The 19,441-nt window shown below is 41.2% G+C and overlaps 1 protein-coding gene across 1 annotated transcript in view; it reads right to left on the bottom strand.

Annotated features, from left to right (window-relative positions):
* SLC9A9 (solute carrier family 9 member A9) overlaps positions 1–19,441 on the bottom strand; it is a 1,902,281-nt gene that overhangs the window by 1,250,754 nt on the left and 632,086 nt on the right. Inside the window, exon 7 of the mRNA XM_053710011.1 lies at positions 13,466–13,604. Within this exon, the coding sequence (XP_053565986.1) occupies positions 13,466–13,604 (139 nt within the window). The remainder of the gene's footprint in view (positions 1–13,465; positions 13,605–19,441) is intronic.

The following is a 19,441-nucleotide window of genomic DNA, read 5'->3' as shown; positions in this document are numbered from 1 at the left end:
GGGAGTTTAGGTAGGTAAAGCAGCAGACGCTGTCATTATTGTTTTTTTTTTTACTCTTCTCTGAAATTATAATTTTGTGTAGCTTTCACCTTTGTCTAAAACTAAATGGTTGTACTATTGTGTACCTTATGCAGAAAAAGAGTAGGAATACAATCTCTAAACTGAAAAAAATGTTCAGAAAATATAATGTAGGTAAACAATCATACATCCAAGTGAAAGATATAACACCAACATGTCATGCAAAAATTAAAACAATTTAAAAACAGAATCACTGTTGCAAAAAAGATCACCCCCTCCTAAAATCAGGTGTAGCTAATCACCTTCTCAACGGCACACACAAAGCCATTTGACCTTCAACTGTGATCAGCTGTGGTCATATTGATAACCTCAGCATGAAAAGAGCTTTCCTGAAGCATCTCAGTCCCTGGTAGTTTAACTGAAGCAAACAATAAACTATGGGTGGCAAGGCACTGTCAAAAGATCTCCGGGATAATGATGTGGGCAGGCACAAGTCAGGAGATGGACACAAGAAAATATCAAAGGCTTTATCAATGCCTAGAAGCACAGTGATGTCTATTATTAAGAAGTGGAAGGTATTTGGTACAACACAGACCCTCTCTGATTCAAGATGTCACTCCAAACTGGAAGAAAGAGCCAGGAGGAAACTGGTCAGAGAGGCTGCCAGAGGCTCACAGCAACTCTGAAGCAGTTGCAGGAATTCTATGACAAGGAGTGAATATTGTGTGCATGTGACAACAATATCACAAATTATCCACAAAATGTGGCTTGTATGGGGAGGGTTGCAAGAAAAAAATCCACTCCTCAAGAAAGGCCACATGCAGTCATGACTGAGCTTTGCCATAACACACATAGGAGATTCTGTGATCACATGGAAAAAGGTGTTATGGTCAGATAAGGCTAAAAATGGAATTATTTGGCCTCAACACCAAACGATATATCTGTAGGAAATCCAATACAGCTCACCATCCAAATGACACCATACCTACAGCAAAGCATGGAGGTGGTAATATCCTGTTATGGGGATGTTTCTCTGCAGCAGGCACTGGAGCACTTGTCAGGATAGAAGGAATATTGGATGGGGCAAAATACCGTCAAATTATTGAGGAAAATCCGCTGCCCTATGCCAGGATGTTGTCAATGGGAAGTAGATTTACTTTCCAACATGATAATGATCCAAAGCACACAGCAAAAATGACCACACAGTGGTTGAAGGAGAACAAGGTGAATGTCCTTGCATGGCCTAGTCAGAGACTGCAGTCCACAAACGGTTACCATCAAATGTAACGGAACAGGAGAAGGAGCAGTTCTGCAAATATTGCACAGTCTAGATGTGCAAAGTTAGTAGAGACATATCCCAACATACTAAAGGCTGTAATTAAAGCAAAAGGTGGTTCAACAAAATACTGATATAAGGGGGTGATCCTTTTTGCAACTCAGTGATTCTGTTTTTGAATTGTCTTTATTCTTGCATGACATGTTAGTGTTCTATCTTTCACTTGGATGTTATACGTTGCACTGAGTAATTACAACTGGATAAACAAAAACTGTGTCTGTCTTTATTTTTAGGCTGCAAAGCAACAAAATGTGATTATTGTCAATGTGGTGATTTTTTTCAATACCCACTGTATGTAGCATACCTACAGAAGTTACAGAATGTTGGCCTATATAAATTAAATTCCCTTTCCCAAAAAAACTTTAAAGATGGAATCCATACAATAACGAATCACAAGATTGTTTAACACGTACAGTGTAGAATATGTTATTAAACAAACTTTCTTGTATTTGTGAAGTGACCATGCTTAGGTATACATTATAGTTATTTTCTAAACATGTTTGATTAAGTTAAAAAAAAATGATTTTGTGTGTATAATTCACAGAAAGCTCTAAATTCAATAACTTTAAAAGTCTTAATAAGTGGCCTCTGCATAAGGGTGTAAAAAGTATCAGCGCTGAAAGGGTTAAAAGGACATGAAAGTCAACATTAATCTTTGATGATTTATATTCTTATATATTGGCTGGATTATAAAAGAACCGCCTTGAAAGTATGTTAAATTAAACAACATTTACAGGTGTACTCAAAATTAGTGTTCAACAGTTGGATGGGCTCATACTTGGGCTGAGATCAGAAGAGTTATAAGGTGCAAGTAAAAACAAAATTTATGCTTACATGATAAATTTCTTTCTTTCTTGACACTGTGAGTCCACGGAATCATCAATTACCGTTGGGAATATCACTCCTGGCCAGCAGGAGGAGGCAAAGAGCACCACAGCAAAGCAGATAAGTATCACTTTCCTTCCCACAAACCCCAGTCAATCGACCGAGGGAAAGGAGAGAAAGGAAATAATGCCTGAGGTTTATATAAAAAAAACTGTCTGCAAAATTTTGTTTTCCTTCTTATGACACGGTGAGTCCACGGGATCATCAATTACTGTTGGGAATCAATACCCAAGCTAGAGGACACAGATGGTTAAGGAGGGACAAGACAAGAACCTAAACAGAAGGCACCACTGCTTGAAGAACCTTTCTCCCAAAAGAAGCCTCAGCCGAGGCAAAAGTGTGTAAAGAAGACCAAATATCAGCCTTACAGATCTGTTCTACAGGAGCATCATTCTTTAAGGCCCAAGAGGAAGACACCGCCCTGGTGGAATGAGCTGTAATTCTCTCAGGAATCTGCTGTCCAGCAGTCTCATAAGCCAGACAAATAATACTTCTCAACCAGAGGGAAAGAGAAATGGTAGTAGCTTTCTGACCCTTATGTTTTCCCAGAAAAGCAAACAAACAAAGCAAAGACTGACAAAAGTCCTTTCGTAGCCTGCAAATAGAACTTAACGTCTAAGTTGTGTAATAAATGTTCCTTATTAAAAAAAGGACTAGGAACAGAGAGAAGGAACAACAATTTCCTGATTAATATTCCTGTCCGAAACAACCTTAGAAAGAAAACCAAACTTGGTACAGAGAACTGCTTTATCTGCATGCAATATAAGATAACTAGTCCTAAAGCCCGTGTACACGGGCCATTTTTTGCAGTACAGTGGTCCCCACCCCTTGCTCTCTCTCTATCCCCCCTCTATTTTGCGCTCTCTCCTCCCCCTCTCTTTTGCGCTCTCTCCCCTCTCTTTTGTGCTCTCTCTCCCCACTCTTTTTGCGTTCTCTGGCCCTCTCTTTTGCGCTTTCTTCCCCCTCTCTTTTGCGTTCTCTCCCCCCTCTCTTTTGCGCTCTCTCCCCCCCTCTCTTTTGCGCACTCTCCCCCCTCTCTTTTGAGCACTCTCCCCCCTCTCTTTTGCGCACTCTCCCCCCTCTCTTTGCGCACTCTCCCCCCCTCTCTTTTGCGCACTTTCTCCCCTCTCTTTTGTGCACTTTCCCCCCTCTCATTTGTGCTCTCTCCCCTCTCTTTTGTGCTCTCTCTCCCCTCTCTTTTGTGCCCTCTCCCCCCTCTCTTTTGTGCTCTCTACCCCTCTCTTTTGTGCACTCTCCCCCCTCTTTTTTGCTGTCTCTCTCCCCCCTCTCTTTTGTGCTCTCTCCCACCTCTCTTTTGCTGCCTCTCTCCACCCTCTCTTTTGCTGTCTCTCTCCACCCTCTCTTTTGCTGTCTCTCTCCCCCCTCTCTTTTTGCTGTTTCTCTCCCCCCTCTCTTTTTTGCTGTTTCTCTCCCCCCTCTCTTTTTGCTGTTTCTCTCCCCCCTCTCTTTTGCTCTCTCTCTCCTCCCTCTCTTTGGCTGTCTCTCTCCCCCCTCTTTTTTGCTGTCTCTCTCCCCCTCTCTTTTGCTATCTCTCCCCCCTCTCTTTTGCTCTCTCTTTCTCCCCTCTCTTTGCTTTCTCTCCCCCCCCTCTCTTTTGCTGTCTCCCTCCCCCTCCCTTTTGCTGTCTCACTCCCCCCCCTCTCTTTTGCTGTCTCTCTTCCCCCTCTCTTTTGTGCTCTCTTCCCCCTCTCTTTTGCTGTCTCTCCCCCCTCTTTTTGCTGTCTCTCTCCCCCCTCTTTTTTACTGTCTCCCCCCCCTCTCTTTTGCTGTCTCTCCCCCCCTCTCTTTTGCTGTCTCTCTCCCCCTCTCTCTTTTGCTGTCTCTCTCTCCCTCTCTCTATCCCCCCTCTTCTGCTCTCTCTATCCCCCCTCTTTAGAGCTCTCTGTCTCCCGGTATCTGGCCCTGCCTGTGTCACGCCTGGCCCCGTCCATGGCTCGCCGGTCCCCGCCCATGTCATGCCTGGTCGACGGCCATGTCACACCTGGTCACGCCCACTTCCGCACCCATCTGGCCACGCCCACTCCGCACCCGCCCGGCCACGCCCACTCCACGGCGACAGGTCAGTTGGAAGGCCAGGTCTGTTTGTCCTTGCGCGCAGTCTCTACTGCGCATGACAGCTTCGAACAAACATACTTGGCTTTAATTATATAGGATGAGACTCACACTGCAAAGCTGAGAGTTCAGAAACTCTCAGAGCAGAAGAAATAGCAATAAGAAACAAAACCTGCCAAGATATTAACTTAAAGGGACAGGAAACCCACATTTTTTCTTTCATGATTCAGATAGAGACTTCTATTATTTAATTTGCTTCCTTCTCTGGTTATCCTTTGCTGAAAGGCTTATCTAGGCAAGTTCAGGAGCAGCAGATAACCTAGGTTCTAGCTGCTGATTGGTGCCTGCATATATATATATATTGACTGTGATATATGATATGTTGTAGAACTTTAAGAACAAAGTTAAGACTCCAAGGTGGAGCAACTGATTTTAACACAGGCCTGATTCTGACCAGGTAATAATCATGAAGATTTCCAGCCTCCAATAGGTAAATTAAAAAACCTTTATTCGCTTATACAGGGTCCATAATACAGCAACAGCAACAATGTTTCAAATCAGCAATTGGTTCTTAGTCATGGACATGCTGGTTTGAAACATTGTTGATGTTGCTGTATTATGGACCCTGTATAAGCGAATACATGTTTTTAATTTACCTATTGGAGGCTGGAAATCTTCTTGATTATTAACAGTGATGTTGGAACCAGGCTAATCCCTTTTCCATGCCCCAAAGATTGGAGAGAGGTGCTGTCTTCCCTTGTGAATTGTTTGAGCTGATTCTGACCAGGGCCTGACAAAAGGATTGAACATCCGGTATGTCCGCCAGACGCTTGTGTAGTAGAATGGAAAGAGCAGAAATCTGACCCTTGAGGGTACTGACAGATAACCCCTTCTCAAGGCCTTCCTGGAGAAAGGATAAAATCCTTGGGATCCTTACCTTACTCCAAGAATAGCTCTTAGACTCACACCAATAAAGATATTTATGCCATATCTTATGATAAATCCTAGTAACCGGCTTACGAGCCTGAACCATGGTTTCAATAACAGACTCGTAAAAACCACGCTTGGCTAGAATCAAGCGATTAATCTCCAGGCAGTCAGCTTCAGAGAAACGAGATTCGGATGAAGGAAGGACCCCTGAATTAGAAGGTCCTTCCTAAGAGGTAACCTCCAAGGAGGTAGAGATGACATATCTACTACATCTGCATACCAAATCCTGCGAGGCCACGCAGGAGCTATTAGAATCACTGATGCTTTCTCTTGCTTGATCCGAGCGATGACTCGCAGAAGAAGAGCAAACAGAGGAAACAGATATGCCAACCTGAAGTTCCAAGGAACTGCCAGAGCATCTATCAGAAAAGCCTGAGGAACTCTCAACCTTGAACCGTACTTTGGGAGCTTGGTGTTTTGATGAGACGCCATCAGATCCAATTCTGGTAACCCCCATTTGGTTGTTAACCTGGAAAACACTTCCGGATGAAGTTCCCACTCTCCGGGATGGAACGTCTGTCTGCTCAGAAAATCCTCTTCCCAATTGTCCACTCCTGAAATGTGGATGGAAGATAGACAGCAATTGTGGGTCTCCGCCCACTGGATTATCCGTGCTACCTCCTTCATGGCTAAGGAACTCAGAGTTCCCCTTTGGTGGTTGATGTAGGCCACTGAGGTTATTGTCCGTCTGGAATCGGATAAACCGGGCTAGGGCCAGCTGAGGCCAAGCCATCAAGGCATTGAAGATTGCTCTCAACTCCAGAATGTTTATGGGGAGAGCAGATTCCTCCTGAGACCAAAGTCCCTGCGCCTTCAAAAAGTTCCAGACTGTGCCCCAACCAAACAGGCTGGCATCCATGGTCACAATTACCCAAGATGTTCTTATGAGAGCCACCACGGTAAAGAGTCCCTGTTGATTGATTCAGAACTATTCTCTGAGAAAGATCTGTATAGTCGCGGTTCCACTGAGCGAGCGTGCACAGCTACAGAGGCCTCAAATGCAATCAAAACGGAACTATGTCCATGGAAGTCACCATCAGCCCGATTACCTCCATGCATTGGGCCACTGATGGTTGTGCCGTCGACTGCAGGGACAGGCAAGGGGACAGAATCTTGGCTCTTCTTACCTCCGTCAGAAAAATCCTCATAGCTAGAGAATCTATAATGGTTCCTAAGAAGGTCACTCTTGTAGACGGAATCAGTGAGCTTTTCCCCAGACTGATCTTCCAACCGTGGGAACAAAGGAATGCTAACAAAGTCTTTGTATGAGATTCCACTAGTTGAAAGGATGGCGCCTGAACCAGAATGTCGTCCAGATAAGGAGCCACTGCAATTCCTTGAGACCGAATTACTGCCAATAGAGCTACCAGAACCTTTTAGAAAATTCTGGGAGCTGTGGCAAAGCCGAATGGAAGCGCTACAAACTGAAAGTGTTTGTCTAGATTAGCAAACTTCAGAAATTTGTGATGATCCCTGTAAATGGGAACGTGCAGGTACGCATCCTTCAGATCTATGGTAGTGATGAATTGACCCTCTTGAATCAGGGGCAGAATGGAGCGGATAGTCTCCATCTTGAAGGATGGTACTCTGAGGAATTTATTTAGTAACTTTAGGTCTAGAATGGGCCTGAAAGTTCCCGCTTTTTTGGGAATCACAAACAGGTTTGAGCAAAAACCGAGACCCTGTTCCTGACTTGGTCTAGGCATTATCACCCTCAAGAGGGAAAGGTCCTGCACACAATTCAAGAATGCCTCTCTTTTTATCTGGTCTATAGATAATCTTAAAAGGTGGAACCTGCCTCTGGGAGAAAAAGTTTTGAACTCTAACTTGTACCCATGAGAGACAATGCACACCGCCCACGGGTCTGGGACATCTCGCTCCCAAGCCTGCACGAACATGGAGAGTCTTCCCCCCTCTTGATCCGATCCCGGATCGGGGGCAACCCTTTCAAGCTGACCTGGATTCAGCTGCGGGCTTCTTGGATTGCTTCCTCTTGTTCCAAGACTGACCAGGCTTCCAAGAGGGCTTGGATTGTTCCTGTTTGGTAGAGGCAGGGGAAGACTTACCTCTGAAGTTACGAAAGGAATGAAAATTAGTCTGTCGTCCCCTCATCTTGTTCTTCTTGTCTTGAGACAGAAAAGAGCCCTTACCTCCCGTAATATCGGAAATAATTTCTGCCAAAGATGGCTCGAACAAGGTTTTTCCCTTGTTAGGAATAGCCAAAAGCTTAGATTTGGAAGAAACGTCAGCAGACCAAGATTTAAGCCATAGCGTTCCCCGTGCCAAGATAGCAAAGCCAGATATCTTGGCTCCCAACTTAATGACCTGTAAGGAAGCGTCAGTGAAAAAGGAATTAGCTAACTTTAGAGCTTTTGTCCTGTCTTAAATTTCCTTCAAAGGAGCATCAAACCAATAAGCTGCCGCACTGGTTACTGTAGCAATAAACACTGCCGGCTGCTATTGTAACCCTTGATGAGTATACAATGTTCTTTAAAAGGGCCTCCAGCTTTGTATCCATAAAATCTTTGAAAGAGCAACTATCTTAAATCGGAATAGGAGTTCTCTAAGCCAAAGTAGAGATTGCCCCTTCCACTTTGGGGATCGCCTGTCATGATTCCTTGATGGAATCTGCAATCGGAAACATTTTTCTAAAAACAGGAGAAGGGGAAAAGGGAATTCCTGGCTTCTCCCATTCCCAGGTAATAATCTCAGTGGCACGGTCTGGTACTGGGAAAACCTCCCCAGGAGAGGGAACATCAAAGTATCTATTTAATTCACTTCACTTCTTAGGGTTGCCAACGATAGGCATATCAGGATCATCCAAAGTAGCTAAAACCTCCTTTAGTAGCACACGGAGGTGTTCAAGCTTGAATCTGAAGGAGACCACTTCAACATCAGAAGAAGGATTTACACTATCCAAATCTGAGAGTTCACCCTCAGAGGCTACTAAAGTATCCTCCTCTTCCGACCTATAGGAAAGAGCAACTTGGTTAACCTGAGACAGATCAGAAACTCTGCTATTTGACTCAACAATCTTCCTCGTGTGCTTCCCTTGCAGCATAGGGATGGCCGCTAGTGCCTCAGATATTGGTGAGGATACCTGGGTCGCAATTTTTAGCTATCAAAAATACTCCATCAGGAGATATTGAGGAAGCGCAGGGCACTGTGAGAGATGATGGCACAGTTTGGGACAGATTTGGGGAAGTAGGTTGCATCGCCTGGACAGCATACCCTTGAGAGAATGATGGCTCAGAGTCAAACAATTTATCGTTGTGTAATAAAGTTATTTCAATACAAAAATGACAGAAAGGCAAGGGTGGTTCAACTTGGGCTTGCAAACAAAGCCTGCAGTCCTGAACAGATATAGACTCTAGGTCCATATTGTAGCTAATGAGTACACACAACAAAAAACAAAAAAAATATTTTTATTTCTTTATAAACTTTTATCAAAAAAACAAACTGTCCCTTTAAGACAGCCGAGATTAGGTAACAAACAGAACCCACTACTTATAAATAACAATTCCTATCTCAGAACCTCCTAACGTGACCAAAAATACTTTCCTAATTTTAACAGCAAAATTTTTCCCTTCAGGCAACCCTACACCACAGTGATACGCTGCGGTGCTTACCTGACCTCCTACTGACACAGGAAACTGCCGGAATCCACTCCGGACAGACAGGAGGCAGCAATGCAGCAAGAGACAGCTATGAAAACTCCCAGAGAAAAAAGAATGCCAAGGAAAAAATGTGAAAAAATGTGCGTCGCAACTGGGAAAAAATGTGAAAAAATGTGCGTCGCAACTGGGAAGAAGAAACTGCCCCCATGACGTCACATATATTTATGGACTGGTCCCATAATGAAGTCGGATCAGATACCATAACTGCATAAAACACACTTACACAGTGTAACTGAGCCACAAATAACCCTTGCTAGACAATAAAATGTAGTCCTAGCATAGTTCCTCTCTTAGATATACTCTCTAAGTGCCCTGCCAGCCTGTTAATTTCCTCCTGACTCAGGAGGGTATTTAGTCCCAGAAAAAGGTGCATACAATAAACGGTTAAACCCCTTAAGTGCCATGGCAGACAAAGAAAAAATGGCACTTACCTGCACCTGTCTGTCCAACAGCGAGACAGCTCCAGGAGTGGGAGGAAGCCGCACCTCGCAGGGTCCTGAGAAAGAAATAACGACAGAGTAAGCCTACTCTGGCATACTAAAGAAGGGCAGCAATAGTGTTAGGAAACCACAGTGAGGCCTACCCCACAAGTTCCTAACTGCTTTAAGCTACCACAGCCCTACTGAAGAGACTAATGTAAGATACAGCTAAACCCAGAATGTCAGGGAAAATCAGAGCAAGCTTGCCCAGTCTTCCAAAATAATAAACTATTGATAGAAGAATGTTAAATTGACACCTACATTTTCACCTCCTCCTTGCACCTAAGGCAAAGAGAATGACTGGAGTTTGTGGGAAGGGAAGTGATACTTAACAGCTTTGCTGTGGTGCTCTTTGCCTCCTCCAGCTGGCCAGGAGTGATATTCCCAACAGTAATTGATGATCCTGTGGACTCACCGTGTCATAAGAAAGAAACGCCTAGATTTAGAGTTCTGCGTTAGCCGTCAAAAGCAGCGTTAAGGGGTCCTAACGCTGCTTTTGGCCGCCCGCTGGTATTTAGAGTCAGCCAAGAAGGTCTAACGCTCACTTTCAAGCCGCGACTTTTCGATATCGCAGATCCCCTTACGCCAATTGCGTATCCTATCTTTTCAATGGGATCTTCCTAACGCCGGTATTTAGAGTCTTGGCTGAAGTGAGCAGTAGACCCTCTACCGACAAGACTCCAGCCGCAGAAAAAAGTCAGTAGTTAAGAGCTTTCTGGGCTAACGCCGGTTTATAAAGCTCTTAACTACTGTGCTATAAAGTACACTAACACCCATAAACTACCTATGTACCCCTAAACCCAGGTCCCCCCACATCGCCGCCACTATAATAATTTTTTTAACCCCTAATCTGCCGACCGCACACCGCCGCCACCTACATTATACCTATGAACCCCTAATCTGCTGCCCCTAACATCGCCGACACCTACATAATATTTATTAACCCCTAATATGCCCCCCCAACATCTCCGCTACCTACCTACACTTATTAACCCCTAATCTGCCGACCGGACCTCGCCGATACTCTAATAAAGTTATTAACCCCTAAACCGCCACACTCCCGCCTCGCAAACACTATAATAAATAGTATTAACCCCTAATCTGCCCTCCCTAACATCGCCGCCACCTAACTTCAAGTATTAACCCCTAATCTGCCGACCGGACCTCGCCGCTACTCTAATAAATGTAATTAACGCCCTAAAGCTGTCTAACCCTAACACCCCCCTAAGTTAAATATAATTTTAATCTAACTAAATAAATTAACTCTTATTAACTAAAGTATTCCTATTTAAAACTAAATACTTACCTGTAAAATAAACCCTAATATAGCTACAATATAATGAATAATTATATTGTAGCTATTTTAGGATTTATATTTATTTTACAGGCAACTTTGTATTTATTTTAACTAGGTACAATAGCTATTAAATAGTTATGTTAAAATAATTACAAAATTACCTGTAAAATAAATCCTAACCTAAGTTACAATTAAACCTAACACTACACTATCAATAAATTAATTAAATAAATTACCTACAATTACATACAATTAAATACACTAAACTAAATTACAAAAAAAAAGCAAACACTAAATTACAAAAAAAATAAAAAAATATTACAAGAATTTTAAACTAATTACACCTACTCTAAGCCCCCTAATAAAAAAATCCCCCCAAAATAATAAAGGTCCCTACCCTATTCTAAATTAAAAAGTAACCAGCTCTTTTACCAGCCCTTAAAAGGGCTTTTTGTGGGGCATGCCCCAAAGTCAACAGCTCTTTTGCCTGTAAAAAAAATACAACCCCCCCAACATTAAAACCCACCACCCACATACCCCTACTCTAACCCAAAACCCCCTTAAATAAACCTAACACTGGTAGGATCTCCCTACCTTGAGCCGTGTTCACCCAGCCGGGCACCGATGGACAAAAAGAGGACATCCGGAGTGGCAGAAGTCTTCATCCTATCCGGACAGAAGAGGACATCCGGACCGACAGACATCTTCATCCAAGCAGCATCTTCTATCTTCATCCATTCGACGAGGAGCGGCTCCATCTTCAAGACCTCTGGCGCGGAACATCCTCCTTCCCCGACGACTAGACGACGAATGACGGTTCCTTTAAGTGACGTCATCCAAGATGGCGTCCCTCGAATTCCGATTGGCTGATAGGAAAAATCTGATTCAATCAGCCAATCAGATTCAAGTTCAATCTGATTGGCTGATCCAATCAGATTGAGCTTGCATTCTATTGGCTGATCGGAACATCAGGGAACATTCAGGGGGGTAGTGTTAGGTTTATTTAAGGGGGGGTTTGGGTTAGAGTAAGGGTATGTGGGTGGTGGGTTTTAATGTTGGGAGGGTTGTATTTTTTTTTACAGGCAAAAGAGCTGTTAACTTTGGGGCATGCCCCGCAAAAAGCCCTTTTAAGGGCTGGTAAAAGAGCTGGTTATTTTGGGGGGATTTTTTGTTTTATCAAGGGGCTTAGAGTAGGTGTAATTAGTTTAAAATTCTTGTAATATTTTTTTTATTTTTTGTAATTTAGTGTTTGTTTGTTTTTGTAATTTAGTTTAGTGTATTTAATTGTATGTAATTGTAGGTAATTTATTTAATTAATTTATTGATAGTGTAGTGTTAGGTTTAATTGTAACTTAGGTTAGGATTTATTTTAACTAAGTAGCTATTAAATAGTAAATAACTATTTAATAGCTATTGTACCTAGTTAAAATAAATACAAAGTTGCCTGTAAAATAAATATAAATCCTAAAATAGCTACAATATAATTATTCGTTATATTGTAGCTATATTAGGGTTTATTTTACAGGTAAGTATTTAGTTTTAAATAGGAATACTTTAGTTAATAAGAGTTAATTTATTTCGTTAGATTAAAATTATATTTAACTTAGGGGGGGTGTTAGGGTTAGACTTAGCTTTAGGGGTTAATACATTTATTAGAGTAGCGGCGAGGTCCGATCAGCAGATTAGGGGTTAATACTTGAAGTTAGGTGGCGGCGATGTTAGGGAGGGCAGATTAGGGGTTAATACTATGTATTATAGGGTTTGCGATGCGGGAGTGCGGCGGTTTAGGGGTTAATAACTTTATTAGAGTAGCGGCGAGGTCCGGGGGTCCGGCAGATTAGGGGTTAATAAGTGTAAGTAAGGTAGCGGCAACGTTGGGGGGGCAGATTAGGGGTTAATAAATATAATATAGGTGTCGGCGATGTTAGGGGCAACAGATTAGTGGTACATAGGTATAATGTAGGTTGCGGCGGTGTCCGGAGCGGCACATTAGGGGTTAATTGTGGAATGCAGGTGTCAGCGATAGCGGGGGCAGCAGATTAGGGGTTAATAAGTGTAAGGTTAGGGGTGTTTAGACTCAGGGTTCATGTTAGGTGCAGACTTAGAAACTGTTTCCCCATAGGAAACAATGGGGCTGCGTTAGGAGCTTAACGCTGCTTTTTTGCAGGTGTTAGGTTTTTTTCAGCCCAAACTGCCCCATTGTTTTCTATGGGGGAATCGTGCACGAGCACGTTTTTCAAGCTTGCCGCTACCGTAAGCAACGCTGGTACTGAGAGTTGAAGTGGCGGTAAATATGCCTTTACACTCCCTTTTTGGAGCCTAACGCAGCCCTTCAGAGAACTCTAAATACCAGTGTTGTTTAGAAGCAGCACTAGAAAAAAAAGACGCGTAGCTAACGCACCCCTTCGGCCGCAAAACTCTAAATCTAGGTGTATGAAAATTAATTGAAAACATAGTGTAAAAATAAAGAGTAAACCCCAAATATGACATACATTTATAAAGATTAAAGACCTAATCATTTTCTTCTCTATGTAAAAAATATACACGGTAATAAGTAAAATTAGTATAACATACTTTGTTCCATGCATATATCACTTTATTTAAATACAGTTCCAGGCCAAGGTTTTGTTCTCTAATGTAGAGAAATATTATATATAGATATGATGATAACTAGAATTAGCACAAAGTTTAACTTAAACGTAAAGGATATTAAGGCTGTGACAACAGCATAAGCTGAACCCATTGCAAAGGAGCCGGCAAAGATTCCCAGGAAATTGGCCACACACTGGAAGAACGCAGCTGTATCAAAAGCATTAGGATTCTCTTTGGGGCTGTAAATGGATATGGAGCTAAAAGAGAGAGAACAGAGCAAATTAAATAATTAAGCAAAATAAAATCTCCTAATTAGACATCACATGATTAGACCTCTGTCAGAGCATCATAAATACCAACACAATTGGCTTGTCTGCCATCTTGTAAATAACTCAGCTGTTTACTTCCTGTTACTGCATTCTGTTTTACTTTTTTTTTCTACAGGTGTCAGACAATTCTTATATAATTGAGTTCTAATTCTATGCACAAAACAATTACTGTATTTTTTAACAAGCAAAATTTCCAACAATACTATTGCTTATTCTACAGTTATGCATTAACTCACTGCTGCAACTACAATCCACATGACCCCCAAACATGTCTCCTACCCCTTGTAAATTATGAGCCTTCTTCTCCTGTATTAGTTTCTTTTGTCTGTTTTGTGATCTGTTTAACATGAAACTCACTACTATGGAATTTGTAGGGGTTTTTTTACACATAAACAACAACAAAAATAATAATGATAGTGCAACCAAAGAGCCCCTTGTGTGCATTACTTACTGCACCGAACAAATTTAAATTTGTATAACATTTGTATTGGAATAACAGTGAGATATTGTTTCCTCTTTCCCAGTGACTAAATATCCCTTTAAGAATTTATCCAGCTAATGGTTGCATTATGCTATACAGATATTATTATACTAACTTATTCCGTCTCCAAAACACTTAGGGCCTGATTATCTAATTCTAAAGTTTTCCGCTCTGATGAGATATCTACAAAGTATCATCGGTATTGTGAGTTCCCTCAAATAAAATGTAAAGCTTAATAGCTGTTATCTTACTATACAAGGTTCTGGATGTGAAGTAGAAACACATACATGACAATATAATGCTTTAAAATAGCCCCCAAAGATTTTATGTGATTTCTCTCCATATTGCCGCCCCTCTCATTCTTGAAGTCAACACCTGAGATTGATGTGAGTGAGATTGCACCTTTGTAAAATGACTATTCTTGTCTATTCTGGAGATCTAGCAAATGGATCAATAAAGGTTTCTGAATCTATAATTTAAATAAACTTGAATATAAAAATTGCTTATTTAAATATTATTTAAAATTATAAATATTTGGTTTCATTAATAATACTTCTAACTTATTGTAGACTTCTAAGTGAAGAAAAAAAAAATTCCAGTGGTTCCTTATTTGAAAAGTTTACATATCTATGTTTAGATAGTCTCTTTTTGTTTGTATTTTCATTTGTGTGTACAAGCTCAAAATTATAAACAACACTATTACAGCAGTAAGAATAAAAATACAAAGAGATAAATATTTTAAGATCAAAGAGGACAAATTAAAAAAAAAAGTAGATTTTTAGTTTATCTCCGCTGAACAACTTAAAATCGAATTAGTGATAATGGATATACAGGTAGCCCTCATTTTACGCCGGGTTAGGTTCCAGAAGGAATGTTTGTAAATCCAAACCGTTGTAAACTGAAACCCAGTTTATAATGTAAGTCAATGAGAAGTGAGGGATAGTTTCCAGGCCCCTCTCAAAATTGGCATAAATAACACCTAATACTTTATTTTTAAAGCTTTGAAATGAAGACTTTAAATGCTTAACAGCATTATAAACCTAATAAAATAATCACACAACACAGAATATATAATTAAACTAAGTTAAATTAATAAACACATTTGCTAAACAGCATTATAAACCTAATAAAATAATCACACAACACAGACGTCACTTGCATTTGTCTGCAAACAGCTCTTTCTATGCATTCCAATCTGGACTGATTTATAGACAGGAAGATCTTGTTCCTTTGAAATCTGCTCGATAGCTCAGGTCTGGTTAAACTGATTAATTTCAGCTTGCTTGGCTTTGCTGCAACACAAGCGGACAGCTCCACCTACTGACTATTTTAATAAATGCACTGCTTCTCAATGCTTTTCAATAGCAGTCACATGACTTGAAAAAAAGGTTGTTATTCTGAAACGGTGTAAATTGAACCGTTGTAAAACGAGGGCCACCTGTATATCTTTTTAGCTTCCTGTATCCTTTCCTGAAAATATATTACACATAAACAAGTTCAATAGCTTATTCTACACAAACCCTCACTCACTGGTCTTATTATGCTTTGATATTTTATTAGCATTTAGAAGGGTAGTTTTCCTTTCTTTCTTAAAGGGACATAATACTCATATGATAAATTGCTTGAAACTGATACAGTATAACTGTAAAAAGTTGACAGGAAAATATCACCTGAGCATCTCTATGTAAAAAAGGAAGATATTTTACCTCACAATCTCCTCAGCTCAGCAGAGTAGGTTCTGTGTAAAAAGTTATACTTCAGCTCTCCAGCTGCAGGTAAAAAAAAAAATTGAAGAAATGAACAGCAGCCAATCAGCATCAGCAGTGCTGAGGTCATTAACTCTTTTACTGTGATCTCATGAGATTTCACTTGACTCATAAGATTTCATAGTAAACTTCCTTAAACTGAATAGGGAAATAATAAGAGTGTGCACAAAGCTCACTCCCTTGCCTGTCCCGGGACAGGCATACTGATTTGCTGCTTAAAGTCCTTTGCAATGGGGTGTGAAATATCTTTTTTTTTTTTTTTTTTACATAGAGATGTTCAGGTGATATTTTCTAGTCAGCTTTTTACAGCTATGCTGCATCACTTTCAAGTGTTTCAACATTTGGGTATCATGGCCCTTTAAGACACGGTGAGTCCACGGATCATAAATTACTGTTGGGAAAATCACTCCTGGCCAGCAGGAGGAGGCAAAGAGCATCGCTTCCCTTCCCACAACCCCCAGTCATTCTCTTTGCCTTGATGCATGGAGGAAGTAAAGTAGGTGGCTGAAGAAATTTCACTGCAATCAAGATTTTATTATTTTAAGACAGAGTAGATTTACTCTGCTCTCTCCCTTGTTTCAAGGATTGGGTCTAGCCGTACTCCACGTTAGCCTCTTCAGTAGGGCAGTGGTGGCTTTAAAGCAGTTGAGAACTTGTAAGGTGAACTTCACTGCATATTCTTAACATGTTGCTGCCCTGGTATATGAAAGCCAAAGTAGGTTTACTTTGTTCTTTCCTTTTTCACAGGTCCATGTAAGAAGCGGCTTCTTTCCATACCTCATGTGCTGTTCTCCTGCCGGACGGCCAGACTACAGGTAAGTGCCTTTTATCTTTCAGGCTTGGAAGAATGTGCACTTTTATAGTGAGCTGCAGCATGTTATGGAACAATTGTATCCTTGGGAAGGATACTGACAGGCAGGGAGCGGGCATGTTTTTGTGACTTTTAGAGACATGGGGTTATTACTTGATGGGGTTAAGTATATACCTATTTATGAATGTGATACGGGCTAAGCTAAGCAAGCTACTGGCTTTATATCTAGTATGATGTGTTCATACTTTATTTGGGCTGCTAAGTTCACAAGTGGGTGTTTGTACACAGCAGCCTAGTCTTCATAGTCTAAACACTGTTCTCACAAGTGGGTGTTTGTACATGGCAGCCTAGTCTCCACAGTCTAAGCACTGTTCTCACAAGTGGGTGTTTGTACACGGCAGCCTAGTCTCCACAGTCTAAATACTCTTCGTATGAAGATCCCTTTATTCTGATATGCAGTTTTCTACTGCGGTCTCGGCAGCAAGGATCATCTTTGCGAGATTCTCCTAGAGAGCATGTTATTAATTAACTTTAGTGAGTTTAATATACATGTTAAAAGAAATGCTGTATTTCACTGTGAACGGAACTAAGATCTTTCTATATTATGCATGTTTTTCAGTTTTTGACCGCTATGGCGGTTGAGAAAGGTTTTTCGCCATGTAATCTAGTGGCGGGAAAGGTCTGTTATTTCTGCTCCGTGATTAATGGCGCATGTTTTGTGTGCAATATATTTTTCCTGTCGGCGGGTCACGTGACCCGTTTCTACGCTGTAGTTCCCGACTTAGTGCGGTCTGACAAGTACAGCTGCAGTTGTTTTAATATTGTGATCCTGCAAAATTTTCTTAACGGGTTATTTTCCTCTGTTTCGCAGTGGTACACAGTTAGGATAAGATGATATTCTATACGATCAGCATACCGTGCTTCCTTGTTTTACTGTTAACCTTTTAGAGCAGTGTAGGCATAATTGTGTTTTCTATCTTAGTGTTAGTATTTTTCTCATGATTGAGAAGTGTAATCAGGTTATCCCTTTTTTTTTACTAGCTGTGTCCTTCTTAAAGTGCCAGTACATGTTTACATATTTAAATATTTAATATTTAAATGTTTATTAAAACAATTTTAATTATTTTATGTTTGGAAGTACAAATTGTTTGTCTGGACAACTCTGTGCTGCTTGCTTAAGCTATAACTTTTTCCTGGTGAGATAAGTTGTTGCCCACTGAAAACCATGTCTTTTAGGATGATGCTGTTCTGACAATGTCACAGCTTTTTTTCTCAAACGTCCCAGACCTGAAGGTCGTCACACCCAGTGCTCTGCGGTTCTTCTTATATCCTGGAGAAGTTATGTGCCTACAGAAATTGCAGTTCAGGTACCCTTTGCGGTATCTGTGGCCTTATCTGTTTTTCTTTATTTCAGGAAAAAAGGGCAAGAGGACATTTTCATTTTCAGATAGTACGGTTGCTGCTCTTTGTTGTACTGCTTAGGTCTCTCTCTCTCTCTCCTAAGTTTGGTGAGTAGGACTCGCCGGTAGTTTCTGAGGGTGAAATCTCAGAATTGGACAGTATATTTACTTCATCTGACATTGAAGTGGTTCCTTCAGATGTATACTTGCACACCTTGTGTACTGTTAAAGGAGGTTTTGGCAACTTGGACGACATCGATACCATGTAGTTGTCAACCTTTGAAAATTTTGTGATGTTCCTTCCTAAGAGGAAGTGTTTCTAGATGTGCCTTGGATTTTTTATCAGGATTAGGAGAAGATAGGTATACCTTTCTCCCGGTCTACCGTCCCTAAAGAGACTTTCCTGTAGCTGATCCCATTAAATACATGGTGCCTTAAGTAGAAGGGTATTCTTCTACCATGGCTCTGAGAACTTTGATCCTTATGGTGCTCCTTTTCGGATCCCTGGATGAGAAGCTGGAGGTTTAACTGTTCATTTCTTGTCTTATTAGACTTGCTGTGCTAGTGGCTGAAATCTTTTTCCGTCAAGAAGCCTAGCTGTGGCTTAGCAGTACAGTTTAGGCTTTATAGTTCTGCAGTTGCAGGTTCAATATTTTATCTTTCCATCAATTCCACGCTTCTGGAGTTTCTTTTCAGGGATAAGACCTTGTTTGGACAGAATTGTCTCCTGACGTGTCGGATGAAAAAAGGTTTTTCTTCTATTTGTCAAGGGAGTGAGACTAGAGGAATGTTTCCTTTCATATTTCAGCAAGGTCAGTCTTGTTTCTTGTTGAGTCCTATCAAGATTTCCTCCCAGGGGCAGATTTCAGATTCTAGAGTATCTGCAGTCCAGGTATGATGAGAAGTTTTCCGCTCTAGGAGTGATAGTTCCAGTCCTAGTCTGGGAACGGAATCTAGGTATTTACCTCAAGTTTTTCTCAGGTTTTGTCTGCCAGAGTAGTATCCATTTTCCTTTGATTCAAGAGGACCAGTTCAGAACGAACATAGACCTGAAGGATGTGTTTGTATTGTTCCCATTATTTGGGATCTTCTCAAGTTTCTGAGTCTTGTCATCCGAGAAAGGCTTTATGGCCGTGAGGTATTTCAGGGGTGCTCTTCTTCAGTCAGAAGTAGTTGTCTCAGGGTGCATGCTTCTCGAGTCATTCCTGGGTGTTGTGACCACGGATGCCATCTATCTGGGAATCAGTCTGGGTCTTGTTTAAGAGCAGGGATTATGGACTCGTAAGTGTCTGCTCTCCTCTCTAACA

This window comes from Bombina bombina, chromosome 4 (genome assembly GCF_027579735.1).
Source record: "Bombina bombina isolate aBomBom1 chromosome 4, aBomBom1.pri, whole genome shotgun sequence".
Lineage (NCBI taxonomy): Eukaryota > Metazoa > Chordata > Amphibia > Anura > Bombinatoridae > Bombina > Bombina bombina.
Note: the sequence above shows the minus strand (reverse complement) of the source record. Positions and strands in the feature narration are given on the sequence as shown.